Source organism: Limanda limanda, chromosome 5 (assembly GCF_963576545.1).
Source record: "Limanda limanda chromosome 5, fLimLim1.1, whole genome shotgun sequence".
Classification (NCBI taxonomy): Eukaryota; Metazoa; Chordata; class Actinopteri; order Pleuronectiformes; family Pleuronectidae; genus Limanda; species Limanda limanda.
The window spans coordinates 5,652,929-5,670,180 of record NC_083640.1 but is presented as its reverse complement, the minus strand read 5'-3'; the positions used below and the strand labels follow the sequence as shown (position 1 = coordinate 5,670,180).

Below are 17,252 nucleotides of genomic sequence, written 5' to 3'. Positions count from 1 at the left end.
AAAAAAACAACATTGGCTTTCAATGCTGTATATTTATTGAAATATCTATATCACATTTGGACAAAATAATGAAATTCTGCAGTGGTAGAATTTAATGTACTCATTCTTGGCATTTCTTTACACATATATCGAAGTCTGTATATATATAATTACATACTCAGCGTAGGGAGAGTAAGAGTACGAGTTTATATCATAATGTGGCCAATTAGTTCTGTTGTACTGGACTTAACTCCACAGCTCTTCTAAATTTTCATGTTAGAATTACAGAATAAATATGAGTTTAGTATACATGCTACAGTAACTTACTGGAAAACTAGTCTTTAACCTGATGATATGTGTTATATGGTGTTTAATTGTTCATTTATGATTTGCTGATCTGGTAAGTGCTCCTTTATTAAAAATAAATCTTTTATACTCCACACAGTACAATATATAAATAGACACTTTTTTATTTCTAATGATTCATACGTTTCATCACTAAACCTATGTGGGTTTATTTTCTCCGTAATGGATTGACTTTAGACATTGAACAGACGAGGTTCAAACGGATTTACTTTATTTCTAATAACACCTAAAATTGACTAGTAAATTATAATTTTGCATCTATTTCAAAACAAAAGTTTATGGAACAGGATATGCTAAAGCTAGATGTAAAACAAAAAAATGCTTTTTCCTCTAAAGTCAGGATATTCCTTTCATTTTCTGGCCATTAATGTTAGGAAAGTGGACTCTTTACTGAAGCAGCTACACATACCAAAACCAACTCCATAAATTATTTGATGGAATTACCTTTTACTGCAATTAAACATCCCCAAGCTGCTCTAGGGGCCAGAAGAGTCACAAAAAATAGAGAATAGAGAATTAAAAAAGGAGAATGTAAATTAATCAGATTTAAATAGTCACATGCTTTCATGCTTTTCACTGGTGACAAACATCATATGTGTGGTGCTATGACACATCAGACATTTTTAATGGTAGTAGAAATTGTACAAGTGTGATGAGGTCACAGTATGAGGGCTTAGATGCATCACAGGAAAAATGTCAGTGTGCACTGTCATCACAGCTGGAGACATCTCAAGCATACAGACATCAGTATGTCAGCAACTCAGTCAGTAATCTGATGCAGTCTCTTGCCAATAATATGGGATTATATGCAATTTGATAATATGCTTAACTAGTTCATCAAAACCAGTGATTTCATGCAGCAGTAGAAGGAAACACATGTCTCCAGCGATGATGAGTGTAGTAAAATGTCTTCCCTATGCCAGTTGTGCATTGACTTTCTAAACGAGGGCAAGAGTGTGTGTGTGTGTTTTCTGCTGGGATGACTCTTGGTTCTCTCTTGTCTTTAGATACCAGCCTGTTGATATCATTCAACCAACCAATCATGTATTGCCAGCCTCATTCGGGGATTCTGATTGGCACATTGTCACAGGCAACTCTCTTACCACCTCAAATGAGTCCCCACGTAGAAAACCCTCACAGCATGAGCTGGAGAAACAGAGAATGCCAGGTGACTATTTTCTTCCTCTTCTACCCTTGTTGTGAAGACTGACTGGGCGCTCGTGCCTTTTTTTTTCTTGTGTCCCTCCCTCCCCTACCCCCTTTTTGTTTTGTTTTTGTTTTTTTTTTTGGTTTTGGTTTTCCCTCGCTCTCCTTTCTTGCAGAGCATGACCGCCTGAGGCAAGAGTTGAACAACCGCTTCCTGGTTCAGAGTTCAGAGCGTGGCCGGGGGCCGCCCGCCTCGCCGCTGGCCCCCGGGTCGCTCGTGAGGAACGAGTTTCACCAACACCAGCACATGCACCAGCACCAACACACCCACCAGCACACCTTCACGCCCTTTCCCGCCAGTCTGCCCCCGGCCGCCCGCCTCACACCGCCCACCGCACCCCCCATGGTGCCTAACCAAGCCAGAAATGTGAGGATAAGTAAAAAAAACAAGAAAAGCTCCCGTAACTTACCACCCACCTGCCCAGCTGTCACCCTTTGAAATCTCCTCTTCAATCAGTACCTCCCTTTTTTTTTGCTTTACCCCAAATTCACCAAACATGTCCAGTAGCTGTAGGAACCCCCTCCCTTCAGGAATGTAACACTGATTCAGATTGAATTTTGCTTTTTGATTTCTACATATTGTCCTGCTGCCTGAGAGTCTGAGAGCATCACATCTTTTCCACTGGGACGACTGAGACGAGGACAAACGCTAGGCAGATACCACCCACTGACTGTCACCTCCCACTACACACACACACATTCTAACACACACACACACAAGCACTAGTTCCAGGAACATGCTAGTTGCTGCTCAGGCTGCTTTATCTGAACCTGATCAAGTACACATTTATTTCCATGATCCACAACTGCTTCCTCCACAGAGGAATTGCATATGAAACTGTACATCCAGCATATGCTTCACTTTCCACAGAGGCCCTTGTCTGACTCATGGAATATGTGCCAAACCAGCAAACGTTACCAAATTTCATTGAAATGATCTCTCTCCTTCTTAACTTTGACACAGATTTTGCTGCTCAGTGTTTGCTGAGGATCAAAAAAAGGGGAATTGCCTGAAGGCAGGCTTCTCAATTGTTTGCAGATGGATGTGTTTTAAATGGTTCTGACTGTTTTCATTTGCCCGTTAACAAAGGCAGCGTCAAACAGATGTGCGTGTGTGTGCGTTTCTGCAGACTTGTATATTTGCGTACGTGTGTGCACACGGCTCAACAGCAACCATACTTGCCAATGACAAATTCAAAGCCAGTCAAATAACTCCGTGGCAGATGAGTGGGGGATGACATCACCGCAGTACTGTTTTCATAATGTTTCTAATTGCTTCCGTGCTTTGACTGCCATTAAGTCGGGGCGGGAGATTAGTTCAGAAGAAAAAAAAGGTTATAACTATTCATCCATCATTATTTTAAATGCACAGCAATCGCTGACAGTCTATTCAGACGGAGGCCCCATTTGTAGCTTTTTGGCATTAGTCTAATAGATCTAATCCATCATGTCATGACCTCCGATCCAGAGCCGGTGTTCCCATTAAGGCCGCTGCTCCCAAGATTATCCCCATCCTGTACATCTGAAATCAAAGCTCTGGTATTTATGGCCCAGTCTCAGATAAGTGTAGAGACCATTTAGAGCCGTCCTTTAGCCGAGCACACATGTCGTTATCTGCTCAGCAGTCGGTTCCTGACATTGTCCGATTTATACCCAGTTCCCAGTCCTTCTCTTTGAAGATGAAAGGCGATTTGCTCTCATCTGGCTAATGCTGGCATTATGTAGCCCATCATGTACGTAACCCCCCACTCACTCCTCTGTTGTTGTGGTGATGCCATCGGATTCTGCTCCTATTTATGTCCTCTGCTCTTTTTTGTTCCTTTTGATTGAAACTGTGTTAATACTTAACTTGTGCCTTCTCCCCCCTCCCTCCATCTCCTCTGTTACTATGCTGTTTCTCTTCTCCTCTGTGCTGAGCTCATAGAGCACTGCTCATGATGATGTTGTGGTTGACTTACTGTTTTGTCATGAAAAGGCAAACTACATGAGGTCTCTCTCTGTCTCTCTCTCTTTAATTTCCCCCTGCTCTCTAGATGCCCTGTGTCATTTCAACTCTATAACAGCCCTTGGCTAATGGCTGTAATTAATGAAATTATGAGACCTCTATATTTGTTTATTGTTTAACGCCCTCAAGCAGCTGGCTTGCCAAATGGCAGCATTGAGTGTCTTTGGTACCCCGCCCCCTTGCCCCTGCCTGGTCTTTGGACGGGGGAATATACTTAATTGTTATAAGATGAAATATTAATCTTTAATTAGCCAAAGCTGTTTACCATAAAACCGTGACAGGCACCATAAATCGTAAGGGCAAGAGTTTTATTTTTTTCTCCGTTTTTTTTTTTTTTTACAAGGCCATAAAGCAGCCAAAAATCCCTCTCCCAGTGTCGGACATTAAACAGGCCGCGCCTTCAGATATGCAGAGGAGCCGTTTAATGAGCTCGGAAGCTGGAACGCCGCTTCCTCTCAATAGGCTGTCTGTCTTTGAATTGGGCCGATTATCGCCCACAAACACCGTGTGCACATTTGAAAGGCCCAGGTTCACTAAAAGGGCCCCAGACCCAAAAACCCAGCCTCCCCACCAGCAGCTTTGGGCCAACCCTCCAGCGGCTCCCCCCCTTCAACCACCCGGGTCGCAGCACACGCTCCACACAGAAACTCTGATTCATACCCACTCATTTTCTTGTTTTATGTAAACCCCAAAAAAAACGTCTGCGCCTGCCAAGAGAGCTTTGTGAAAACACTCGCAAAAAGTACCTGCAAATGGTTTGCGAATTTGCGGAATAGGAATAAGTTACTGTCACTTGTAATTAGCCTGTTTCAAAATAGAGAGCCAGTGAACAGACTCACAAGGCTCCTATTCATACACAGAGAAACATTCTCCGTTCTGCCTCTCCCTCCTTGGGCTTCTCAGCTTACTGACTAGATTCCCATATGATCATAAACCTTTCTTTCATCAAACAACCCTGCTTTTTATCTGGCAAATTCTAATTAAGATTATTCTGGTAGGCATAAGGATCGGTTTCCTCACATCAGTTCAGCGTTTTAAAGTTATATCAGTTTCATGCTGATCTGTCCTGAATTAGCCCCTGACCACGGCAAATTACATCGAGTTGATTCGGTTTCGGTCGTAAAAAGACGGACTGTTCACACAAGAGGTTCCATATATTATTTCCATGATTTTGTGCTCAGAAAATTGGCCTGTTTTCCTGACTAAATAGCTTTAGAAGTCTGGTTTTCTAACACCCAGTTCATGCTATATGTCTCCATGTACTCCCCTCCCAGTTATACTATGGGGGATTTGTAGTTTCAAAAAAATCGTTGCAGTCAAAGGCAATTAGATTCACATTTCTACCAATTTTCCAGTGAATAGAAACAACTGGTCTGGTTTTAAAACGGTTTGATTCCCAAAGCTGGGCCTCCACGCCCAACCTCTGTATGCTCAATTGGAAAATGATGCAGGCTGCCTTCATCTTGGCAGTCTACTAAAGCGGCTGTATTGTTAGTAATTTAACTGCCTATCTGACCATGCAGTTTAAGTAAACCCATGACCAGTGCGAGCCAGCTGCTTTACTCCAGGGCTTATTACCCTGGATCAAAATCCTGCGTATTACCAGTTACAGATGTTGATCACATGTTATGTTTTCATGATGTAAAAATAATGAGATGTTTTTATTTAAAAAGGCTTTTGCATGAAGGACTTAGCTACGGTATGTTTTGTAATTCTATTCTCTCTTCTCTTCTCTTCCAGTTCGACAAATACGCCCCCAAACTGGACAATCCATTCATCAGACATTCAAACGTGAGTCTCTCTTTGTTATTCAAATTTTTTTTCTATATTTGCATTTGGCAAATCAAATATTTGACATATTTGAATGTTGCCATGACAGCATTTATCGGGGCTGTGGTTTTGTGTGTGTGTGTGTGTGCATACGCTTGAGTCCTTGTACGTATCTCTGTATGATTTTGTTTTGTGTCTTTCTGTGTTTCCCATCCACCCCCCTTTTCTCCCCAGTTCTTCCCCTCCTACCCCCCCACCATGCCAGGCATGCCCCCGCTGCTCCCACACTCAGGACCCTTCAGCTCGCTGCAAGGAGCCTTCCAGCCCAAGGTCAGCCCCACGTCCCCACCCTCAACCCATGATCCACAAACAGAGAGTTTAAAGTTGCATGGGCTTGTACACCATTAAAACAACAGCTCACTGATAGCACACCAAAGGCACAACCACAATGTTAAGATGCAAGTTTACTTTTTTGTGCACGCAAGGATAAGTGAACGTTTGTCAGTTTAAAGAAGCTGTTTAAATGCCCTGCTGTATATTAAGAGTTCCAAGATTTTGCATTTGTCAAAATGTCTTCACACACTCACTGAAGGAAGTTAATGAAAGGGATAATAATAACTAGACTCTGCACACTCTGAAGTTTTTAATCAGATGTGTAGTAACATACGCTGTGTCAGTAGCTCTGAGCCAACTTCTGTAGGTTTTTATTCTCACCAAACACAGAAGCCAATATTATGGTTGGTAAGCACAAATGTAACCAGGAACATGGTGCTGTGGTTTTTGATGAAAAAGCAGAATTTGCAAGTATGTGCTGCAAGTATGCTCTATATGTTTTTCATTAAAGATATATCCTTTAAGAATATATTGATAAAAGAAATGGCAAATAAAAAACTTTATATTTATGCAGATTGGATATTTACATTACATTAGATTCATTGATAAGAGATATACTTTCGTGAATGTGAAAAAGCAGCAGAGCTTTCTTTCCTAAAGATATCAAACAAGATTATTATAAACCTTACCCATCACATTTGAATCTGTTATGATAATACACTGTCAGACTCGACTGGACCTGAACCAGGGTCAGAGTGTGTGATGACCCGAGCTCTGATGACCTTTGCCCTGTCGGGGATAGGAAAGCAAAAATCTGTTCAGGAGAGTGAAAGAGAGACGATGCAGGAGCGGCAGGGACGTGAGGGATGGGAAGGAGAGAGAGGGTGTTAGTCCGTCTGGCAGATGCCCAGCGGCTGTGACCCGGTGTAAGCCACTAATCAAAGCTCCCCTAAATCCGCTGGCCTTATTCCCAACAGACTTTGGAGGGGGGCCCCTTTTGTGGCAGGCCCTTCCAGGTGGCTCAGGGAACCATCTTATGTGTCTAAAGACCCTGCAAAGTAATCTTGGAAAGGAGCTTGGGATGTGTGTTTGTTTGTGTGGGCTGGTCACCCTGCTGGATCCTTCCTGGCTCTGATATAGGGACGGATTAATAAGGCTGATCTAAGCACTTGTGCCCCAGCGAGTTAGAGAGGAGGTGCGTTACTCAACGCCTGCAGCATCACTCCTGTTTTATCCATGATATCAGCTCTATAGTAGCTGTAGCTGAGGATAAGTGAGCTATAGTGCTGCTGAGGAAGGAGATAAGGTTACAGGGAGGCTGTCCTCTCTAGCTGAAGGATTGAGTGGTTTGAGAAAAGAGTTACTGGCACAACATGGACACAAGGTTTAGTCCTTATGTTACTTATTCCAAACAGCCTTGAGGATGGCAGACCCCTGTTTGAGAGTTATTCATTGGGGTCAACTTACTTTCTTTGAATTATTCTGCATAGAGTAGCTATGTAACAGGGATCTAAATATTTTATAAATGTTTTAAACGACAGTAGATCCCCTTGATCACCGTGTATGTCTTTGTCTCTCTGTCTCTCTCTCTCTGTCAGGCATCTAATACCATCGACGTAGGCGCACGTCCTGGAGCAGTACCTCACACACTCCTACACAAGGATCCACGGGTAAGCATGAGGCCGAACGCGTCCCAACCAGGCTCCTGTTGCTCTGCCCCCCCACCCAGTGAAAGCCACACATGTACAATGCAGCATGTGTCTCAAAGAGATGTGAATGCATGTCTTTGCATTCTCACCTTTTTGAGACACTTCTCCTCGTAGCTACCTATAAACACATTTATCCAGGTGTTATTATTTATTGATGATGGTAATGGTCGTCTGTTTATTCTCACAGATAACAGATCCATTCAGGACATCTGTTAGGGTAAGTTGTTTCGCCATGTGTATCTTTTGTGTAACTTGTCATCTCTCTGGCCAGGCCACAAAGTCTCAACACTGCAAATTCTTTACATCACTCAAATTTTCTGCAGCGTGTTGCAGCTGCACTTAGTTAGATTTGAGGTCTCGATTGGGTCAGGGTTAGATTTTCTTAATCCGTTGCCCGGTTGAAAATTCGGATGAGTTCCCACTTTGTAGTTTGGCCAGAAAAATCGTGTTGCCAGAATCCACTTTTAGCTCCCCGTATCAAAGCCAGCAAGCTAACCTCAGTCTCTCTCAAAATTTTTAGAAACCTGGCAAGTGGTGTGCAGTGCATGTCCAGATCGCATGGCAGATCTACCACCACCAGCAGAAAATGAAGGTGCGTGAGATGCATATTGATGTCTTGCTGTCATGTAAACCCAGATACAGTATATTGGTAATGAAATAATGCCCCAAATAACATACTTACAGATAAGTATTATCATGTCACAGTTGGATTCTTCACCTGTCAAACAATATAACCGTGTTACTGGATTCAGAAAGATCATGTTGCTGGGAAAAGTCAGATGACAGAAAAAGGAACACAATGCTGTAAATGTTAATAACGACACAAAATCCAAGAAAAATCCAGTCTCCTTTTGTTAAGTTTGTCCCTAAAGCTCATTAAAACGTTCTGTGCAGGGCTCAGTCCACCTAACGAGAAAGGGGCAGATCATAAACCATCACATTTGCACCTCTGAGTGACAATTGAATTAATATGTGTTGACAAAAATGCAACATGTGAGCACAGACACAAATAAAGCTTGTGTGGAAATTCTCCTCTCACTGACCGAGGATAGTGTGGCCTCGCCATGGAGATCCTCTGCTAATGCCACTGGCCCTGTGGTGTCAGCTCTTCTCGGGCTCTGAATGCCCGTTAGCTAGGATTTAGTGTCCCTAATCAGCTTACATATATTTGTTATAACACAGTTGGCCAGAATTGGAGACATGGAGCCATTGTTGATGTATCTGTCTTCCTCTGATCTCTCACCCAGCGTAGCTGAGCATAAATCCCTCTCACTCTGTTGTTGGAAATGTTTGGTACTGTTGCCTACCGACCTAATTTCCTTTGTATATCTCCGTCTCCCTTTCTCTTCCTCTCGTGACTATAGCAAATGCAGCTGGATCCTCACAAACTCGACATGAATGGGAAGCTGGACCTCTTCAGTCGACCCCCAGGTCCAGGCGTCTTTCCAGGGCTCCCGTACCCCCATGACCTGGCACGACCCCTTTTCTCCACCACAGGTCAGTGGGGTCTCTCAGCATCCAATGCAAGGGCGATGAACCTTCCGAGACAAATCGTTCAAAACACTCAAATTATTCTATTCTACGATCCATCCTACAACGTTTCTGTCTTTATGGAGATGAGCATTTATAGCCACATGTCGAAATCCTTCCTCCGCCGTTGTAACAAAATGGCATCACCCCTCCCAACCCCTCCTCTTGTATAATGTTCACTTAATTGTAGCAGCTTTGTAGCAAATGTTTTGCCAGTAAAGTCAGAAATGAATATGGATGACTCTCGGTTAGGTAATTGACTGATTTGCCCGGCGCTGAAGGGCAACAGAGAGGCGAACAGCCTTTCACTGGTAATTATGCAGTGGTGTGTAGGAGACGCTCCTGTAATTGGTTCTTTCATTAACCATTCATGGAATGTGGGTGATGATGGTAACAGCGTTTTGTGAGATATGCGAGCTCCTGGCAAGTGACCTCAATAAGCAGCTCTAGCTATAGCATCGCTCACTGACATGCAACAGCTGCAATAAAGTCAAAATATGAACTCTCATTATTCAACGGTGTCTATCTCATCTAGTTTGGTATATCCAACACGTTTGTGATGCTGTTGCAGGAAGAAAAATACCTCTATCACAAGAGTCGGAGCTAGGATTGTCGTTGTGGAAAATGAATTTAGTTCCTCCATGCCTGAATGCCTGATTGGATCATAATTTGTTTATTTGTTTATTTAGAAGGATCCCCATTAGCTCTACCCTAAGACAAAGCTACTTTTAGTGGGGTCCACATTTAAGACATACATACAGATATCAAACATTTAAATCATACATTACAATACCAATATACGTTAAATTACAAATATCAAAAGTTAAAATACATTAAAATAATGATCATACAATTTTATATTACAGATATCAAAAATTAACTTAGTGGTTACGCAGTTTTACCTTTGTCATGATATAAAACACTGATATATCCAATTCCATAGAAGCGAAAACTGCAAACCATGTAATAGAATACTACACATTTATGTACAGTACAACACCATCTAGTGTCACAAGTATGCTGTACCCAAGTGTTTCATTATTTGCTTTTTTAACATACATTTACGTGTCACGTTTATAATTTCTGTTGGTAGAAAGTTCCATGACTTCATGGCTCTGTATCCAACAGTGCGTTTAAGAAAATTGGTATTAGCTCTGGGGAGTGAAAACCTTCCTTCTATTGCTCGTCTAGTGGCATAGTTATGTGAGGCTACATTTTTATTTAGTTGCCTATACTGATCTGCTGGTGTTTTAGACTTCAAGAGGCACCATGTTGATAAAAGAAGTGCAGCAGCCATCCTGTCTTCAACTTTTAGCCAGTGGAGACTGGCATGCATGCTCTGTATGCTGGTTCTGTAAGGACACTGTAGAGCAAAGCGTGCAGCCTTGTTCTGTACTAGCTGTAATCTATTCAGGTCTTTCATGGTAACATTTGCCCATACTATCTGGCAATAATCTAGCTGTGACAGAACAAGAGATCTAACTACCAGTATTCTTAGATCAGGTGTAAGGTGATTTCTGCATCGTCTGACTACAGCCAGTGCTTTGCCCATTTTATTGACAATAATTGTAATATGCTTTGACCAGGACAGTTTATCATCTCTAGGGTGACTCCCAATAGCTTGGTTACCTTTACTTGTTTGATGGATGTTCCATCTATGCACAGTTTAAGCTCTGGCTCTGCTCTAAGAGAATGATTTGACCCGAAGATGATGCTTTTTGTTTTAGCTTAGTTGATAATAATAATTCTGTTCTCCTCTTATAGGCTCTGGCCACCCAGCTCCCTCCCCCTATGGCCACGCCCCACATCCCAGCGGCTTCCTGCCTCCTAGCCATTTGGCAGGTAAGTGTAAGTAACCCCTCGTTTTAACATTTTGTGATACATTTATCCCCCCTCCCTTTTGCTCTCTCTCTCTCTCACTCACTTGCACCACTCTTGTTTTTAAAAACATTACAAGCCACTGGGGTGTAACGTGAAACCGAGATATTTCCAAATTTCATTGGAGGGTTACTGTGGAATCCAGTTGGCCAATGTCGTCAGTCGGCTGCCGCAGTAGCCATCATATAATCGGACACTATGATTCATAATGTAGCCTTAAATAACTCCTGTGTTGAATCTTCAGCTGTATTCCACACCCCTCATTTGTTTGTGTGAAACCGAGCTGAGTGCAGCTGCATAGATGATACGCTTTTTTGATTTTCTGTTGGCTTGCAAAGTTTGTAATTCAAAGTTAATGTTGCTGTATTTATTTATGCATGGAATTATTTCTAGCCATTCGTGTATTCACCACGATTCAATCACTGAGACCCTGTTTGGATTCAGAGTGGCAAGTTGATTTCATGAAATAAGCCCTTGAGTCAATCCATGTTGTGCCCATGAATGCACGGTGCACAGAGGAGGAAGACTTGGCAACATGTTCCTGTCCGGGGGGGAATTCATGCGTGAGGCAGAGGAGATTTCTCAATTGTTGTCTGTCCTGAAACATTAACAAGCTCCACAGATGAAAATCCTTAAACCCTAATCTGCTGATACCGTCTGCATTTCCTGAAGGACTTTTGCTTAGTTAAAACAGCACTGCAAATTATTAGTTGATGAATGTTGTTTACTGACTTCTCAGGGTTGATATTTCGGTTACTATATCCAGGGTTCCTACGGTCATGAAAAACCTGGAACAGTCATGGAATTGTAAAATGTGTATTTCCAGGCCTGGAAAAGTCATAGAAAACAATAACATCCCAAAAGTTTTGGAAAAGTCATGGAAATTTGTTATATTCATATTTTCATGTCGTTCATTTACGCTGAGTTTTTTGTGCTTTTAAAGAAATATGCTCAAAATATAAGGAGGCATACTTGGGTTTGTGTCATTTAAGGTATACTGTATGCCTTGGAATTCTCATTGTTAGTTTAAATACTACATTTCGTCACTTTTTCAAGTATACAGTACACCGAGATTTCACAAAATGTTTGGTCATGGGAATTTGGTTTAAAGTTATTGAAAAGTCATGGAAAAGTCATGGAAATCCATTGGTCAAAATGTGTATGAACCCTGTATATCTCTATGGAGTTCGGGCTTTGCACCAGTTGATCCCATCTGACACTGTTTCTCCGGTTAAATCATTACACTCTGTCTAGCCTCATTTCCACAGCTTCTCATTCCCCTGCCCCTACCACCGTCCATGTTCAGATCTGCTCCAACAACTCAAAACTAATTTCCCCATCAAGCAATGTTGTTGCACTTGCACCCAGCAGGGTCAGGGACACTGCACTGCGGGTTAGGGGCAGTGAACCCAGCATGGAGACGGCCTGGCAGGATAATCAGGCAGGGAGCTAGGGTGGCAGCGCTAAAAAAAACCACAGCTCGCTTGTAAGAGAAAAGCCGAGTGGAATGGGCTGGTGTTGGGGTGAGCACTGCTAGCCAGCCACCCCACCGTTTGCTAATCCCTGTTTGGCATTTTGCAGATCCTTTCAGTCGCTCCAGTTCCTTTGGCGGCCTCGGCAACCTTTCAAGCAGTGCCTTCGGAGGATTAGGCAACCCCTCGCTTGGTAAGCGCTGGCCCCCTATCGTCCTCCACCGCTCCCCCCCTTTAGTCTGGCCCCTGTGGACAGTGGCATAACAGAGCAGGACAGAGTTAGACCACAGGGAGAGCCCAGGAGGGGAGGAAAGACAAAAATTGAAGACACTTAGCTCTTAGCTTCTGTGGCAAAGCAGCCCCTAGCCCAGCGAGGCCCAACAAGGCGGCACAACACACCACAGCACCACCTCCTCCCTGCCTCCACTTCATCCACCAACCATGTCCCCAACAGCCTGGCTTTAATCTGACTGCACCACTGCCAACAGGCGCTCTCAGGTCTGTCGTTTGGTGGCAATTCATCTATTAATTATTTGACAAGCCCCTTCTGCACCACCATGGAGGGCTTTCTCTTTTCCCCACGCATCCTCCTCTCTGTGCCTTTCTCTCCCGCCTCTATTTCGGTGTGCCAACTCCTGTTGTGAAAATGGATGTGATTGAACTAGGCATGCCGTGGAATGCTAAGGTCTCCCTTTGGCTTTTCACAGCCCTCAACTCCAGAGGGCAAGTGAGTCTCCCCTTTTCATCCCGTGCAAAAAGGGGAGGGAGGGGGGGAGAAGCCCTTTTTAGTCCAAAAGCAAATGAGTATTTTCTTTCCACTGGTGGGGGGGGAGCCATTAACCTCTAACTCTTTCAAACAGCGTCAGTGAGAGAACCTCCAGAGACAGAGACAAAAGCAGCTTTTGTTGTTGAGTCTTTCTCATCTTACGTGTCCTCAAGAAGGTTTTGTGCCCAATTAACTTACAGTGGGTCCCACGCCTGTCTCCCCTTTCTCTCCAGGGCCCAACAGTATGTTTGGCACCAAGGAGGGGCCGGGAGGGCTGCCCACGTTTGGCAGCCCCCACCACGACACCTGGAACCGACTCCGACGCACCCCGCCTTCGTTCCCCACCCCACCGCAGTGGCCCAAGACCGCAGACACCGAGAGGAGCAACTCGGTCAACAGCCACGAAAGAGAGCGAGAGCGGGAGCGGGAAAGAGAGAGGGAGAGGGAAAGAGAGAAAAGAGAATCGTCCATCGGCAAAGAGGAGAAGGATAAAGACAGGTGAGATTATGGTCTTTCAGCTTTTTTAGAATTATTTATAGGATTTCACAGCTTTCAAATAGGTCAGTAAAAATGATTTCTCCAAAAGAAAAAAAACAAATTGATCTACAACTTCACTTCAGTGTGTTATATCAAAGTATTATATGCTTCCCCCCAGGAAGGAAACAACTCTTCTGGCATTAGTAATATCCTTGGAAACTGAATTAAAATGCATCCAATAGGAAGATACAAATCCGACAGGAAAAATTAAACTATGAGGGAAGCTATCGGTCAAAAATTAATTGGAAGGATCTCCGTGGATAATTTAGAAGCAACACATAATGGTTTCAATCAGAATTAAGGCTTAAACCATGAACCACGGAAGATTAGAGCGTGGTAACCTGCATTGTTTTATCTAGCACCAACAGAATTGTCTTATATTGTCATGACAGGGATTCTGTGGATCGCAACCGACACTCCAACCGCTCATCGCCAGCCTCTGCACCAGTCAGCTACCAGATCAGCAACTTGATTCGCTCAAACAGCCAGAACTCCAGTGACTCGGGACGGCATCACAGCGGCAGCGTGGACCGGGTCCGTGAGGCGGAGAAGGAGCTGCTGGAGCGCCACAGAGAGTCGGAAGTGAAGGTGAAAGAGAGCCGCTCCCCTGGGAAGGAGATGCTGGAGAGGAGAACCTCAGAAGACTCCATCAAACCTTGTCAACGTTCTCCTTCTCCATACTCCAAGGCGATGATCAACGAGCAGAACCTGAAGATGGTCGGCGGGCCCCCACCTACACTCAAGGACAGCGAGAAGAAAGAGTCTCCGTCTGCAGACCTCCTCCACAAGGTGAAAAATGACATGAAGATTAAGGAGGAGAGGAAAGAGGAGCAGGAGGTCATGGTGGTGAGCTCTGAGCCGGCGCCCCACCCACCAGCCCAAAGTCTTTCTGTTTCCATGGGCCAACATATGAACCCGCACCACCATCACCCACCTTTGTCTCAGCAGACTCTTACCTCACAGCGTGGCAGTGACATCTCAGCAGCTGGGATGCACGGTGTCCCCATGTCCCACTCGCTGCCCCTGTCCATGAGTGCCATGCCCCAGATGGGCAGTCTCAACGTGCTGGACCGGGCTCGCATGGCTCCCTTTATGGGTGTGAGCCCTCTGGCAGGTAGAGAGCGCCTGCCACACCAAGCCTTCCCCTGGGACCCTCTCAGAGAGGCCTACCGCAGCCTGGACCTGCAGCGGCGCATGGACTTCCAGCTCAGGGCGGAGCAAGGACATCGCTTCCCCAGCATGTACGAACAGGAACGGGCCTACCGCGAGAGGGAGGCTCACGACTACTCTCACCACGAGCACCTGATGGAGGTGCGCCGGGAGCACGAGAGGATGAGGCAGCAGGTGGAGGAGCGAGAGCGCCACCACCTGCGGGAGGAGCTGGACAGAGCACGCCTCCATCAGCTGCACCAGTCCCCCATGGAGGGCCATCTACCCCACATGCCCCCCTTTATGCCCCACCTTGGCGGCATGCCCTACCCTAGACTCAGCCCCTCCACAGGACACAACGGCCCTCTTAACAGAACACCCCCCACTGCCGCACTCAGTGCACCCCCACCCCTTGTGCCAGCCGGCAGTGCCAGGCCAGCCTCACCCAGGAGGACTACCCCCCTTACCAACACACAGGACCCACGGGACTACTCCCCATCTCGCAACCCCAAAGAGGTAGAGGCTCGGTAGCTTCTTCCAAACGTGCACAAAGTCTTACCAGACGCACTCGAGAAGCCCCTCCCCCCTAATCTGAAATCCTCTTGTGAACAAAATGCACTGCTCTTCACCAGAGGAGAGCAAACCTCCCTAAGGGAAAGGGTATGATTGTAAAGTAAAAGTAAAGGTGTGTAGGGCCGATCAAGCACATGCCATGACTTTACTTTTAACGGACTGGAGGCTCAATAATGTCGGCAGAGAACACAAATATGTGTATGTTTATATCCGACTTAAATATTTGATAATTATTAATATATTAATCCAATATCTTTTTCAGCTTTGTGCGAAAAGAGAGGTCCTGAAATGAGTTTGTACATTTCCTATCCTTGTTCCATGTATAGATATCATTTCTATGAATTTTATGTATTTTGTGCATAAGTCACACCTTTTACAATATTTATCCCAGTTGATTGTGAGACATATCCATTATGACCCACTGTAAAGACTGGATTTTGGTTTCAACCCTCAGTAATTTAACCTCATGGTACCAGGATATCCTCAATGATGACAATGTACAATGTTACATTACCGAATTTTGTTCATTTGTTTTGCCTTTGAGATATGCAGATAAATATATATTATGAGGTCTTCGTTCAGTCTCTGTAAAGAAAACTGATGTAAATATCTTGTTGATATTCCTTCGCTGCAAAATTACCGTGTAAATTTATTAGGCTTTTTAACCATTTCTAGAAAAACAAAATTAAATGAAACATGGGGGAATCATGTCCCCATTGAATATCATGGTAACAGACAAGCCTGGCCAATGGATGGGAAGTACGACAGGAGGGTGTTGCAAGGGGGCCTACAAGGATCATCTGCAATCTATGCAAAGCAGCACACAGCACCCTAACGAAGAGATCACCTGGAGGGAGCGGACGATAGTGGAGGATACCTAGAGAAACTTGGATTAACATGTGTTTATATTTACCAATGAAATAATGATGAATTATTGAAAGACTTCCAAGTCACAAACTGGACCAGCCCCGGACAGAAAAGAAGGACACTTTTTAGTGGGCGGCAAAAGGACTTTCTCTGTCAACCTTGTGGTGTTGTGCAGTTGTTTTTCTTAGACTGTTGTATACAAAGCAAGTAGAGTTTTAGGCCTGCAAAAAATGAAAATGAACATTCATGGTTTAAAATGTACGGAATAAAGTTTGGACCTAATGTCATACATTTGCATGTCTTTAATTCTGGTACTCTTTGTCAGTGTTGACTCCCAATAACTGAAATTGTCAGTAAGCCAAACCTACTGAGTGGAATGTTGATGTTGGGTTGATGGGTTTGCCAATAATGCTTGTGCCTCATTTTTCAGTTTTTTAGAGTATTTGCTCATCTCATGTCAAGCTATTACTTTGAAATCACAAAGGCAACCGACTTGGCCGGCAGAGTAGCCTAAGCTATCAGATCATTTGAACATAATCTGTCATACATGCACTGCAGAGCTCTTCAGAGGGGATCGATGAGACTTGGCCAAGGCAATACAGGGAGGGACTAATAGGACATTGATTTTGTATGAAAGCAGGTTTTGAGTGTTTGTGTTGCAGGTAACCGGTATTGACTGGCAGCCCAGTGGCATATTGACCCGTGGTCTGGACTCATTAAGAGGAGCAATGCCTGGGAGGCAGGCTGAGGAGGAGGCTCTTCTCCCCTCTCGTACGCCTCTTCTCCTCATGCACAACACTCATCTGCTTGTCTAATGAGGCCGGAAAGCGCTCTGGTGTGGGCCACGGAGGGCGCCCTGAGGAGCCCCGTCCTAATATTGACAAGACCTCGGCTCTGCCTGCCGCCTGTCCAGAGACGGCCAATTCATCTTGATAATGCCCCAACTACTCATCTCGCTGCTGTGTGCTGTGAGACCCACCAATCCTGTCCCGCCGTATCAGGCCATAATAACAGCGTGGATCAAACCGTGGCCAGGTCATTAGGGGATGTTACCGAAAATCAATGGCATGCCTCTGTCTCTCACACTCCAGCTGGCTTTTTTTTTAAAGGGC

At 44.5% G+C, this 17,252-nt stretch overlaps 1 protein-coding gene across 1 annotated transcript in view; it reads left to right on the top strand.

The window, feature by feature from the left end:
* Positions 1-16,427, top strand: part of fbrsl1 (fibrosin-like 1) — a 343,354-nt gene extending 326,927 nt beyond the window's left edge. Inside the window, exons 10-20 of the mRNA XM_061071798.1 lie at positions 1,668-1,918; positions 5,297-5,347; positions 5,561-5,656; positions 7,258-7,329; positions 7,556-7,585; positions 7,889-7,960; positions 8,733-8,865; positions 10,663-10,740; positions 12,358-12,441; positions 13,248-13,512; positions 13,944-16,427. Of these exons, the coding sequence (XP_060927781.1) occupies positions 1,668-1,918; positions 5,297-5,347; positions 5,561-5,656; positions 7,258-7,329; positions 7,556-7,585; positions 7,889-7,960; positions 8,733-8,865; positions 10,663-10,740; positions 12,358-12,441; positions 13,248-13,512; positions 13,944-15,231 (2,420 nt within the window). The 3' untranslated portion in view covers positions 15,232-16,427. The remainder of the gene's footprint in view (positions 1-1,667; positions 1,919-5,296; positions 5,348-5,560; positions 5,657-7,257; positions 7,330-7,555; positions 7,586-7,888; positions 7,961-8,732; positions 8,866-10,662; positions 10,741-12,357; positions 12,442-13,247; positions 13,513-13,943) is intronic.
* The last annotated feature ends 825 nt before the right edge of the window (positions 16,428-17,252 follow it).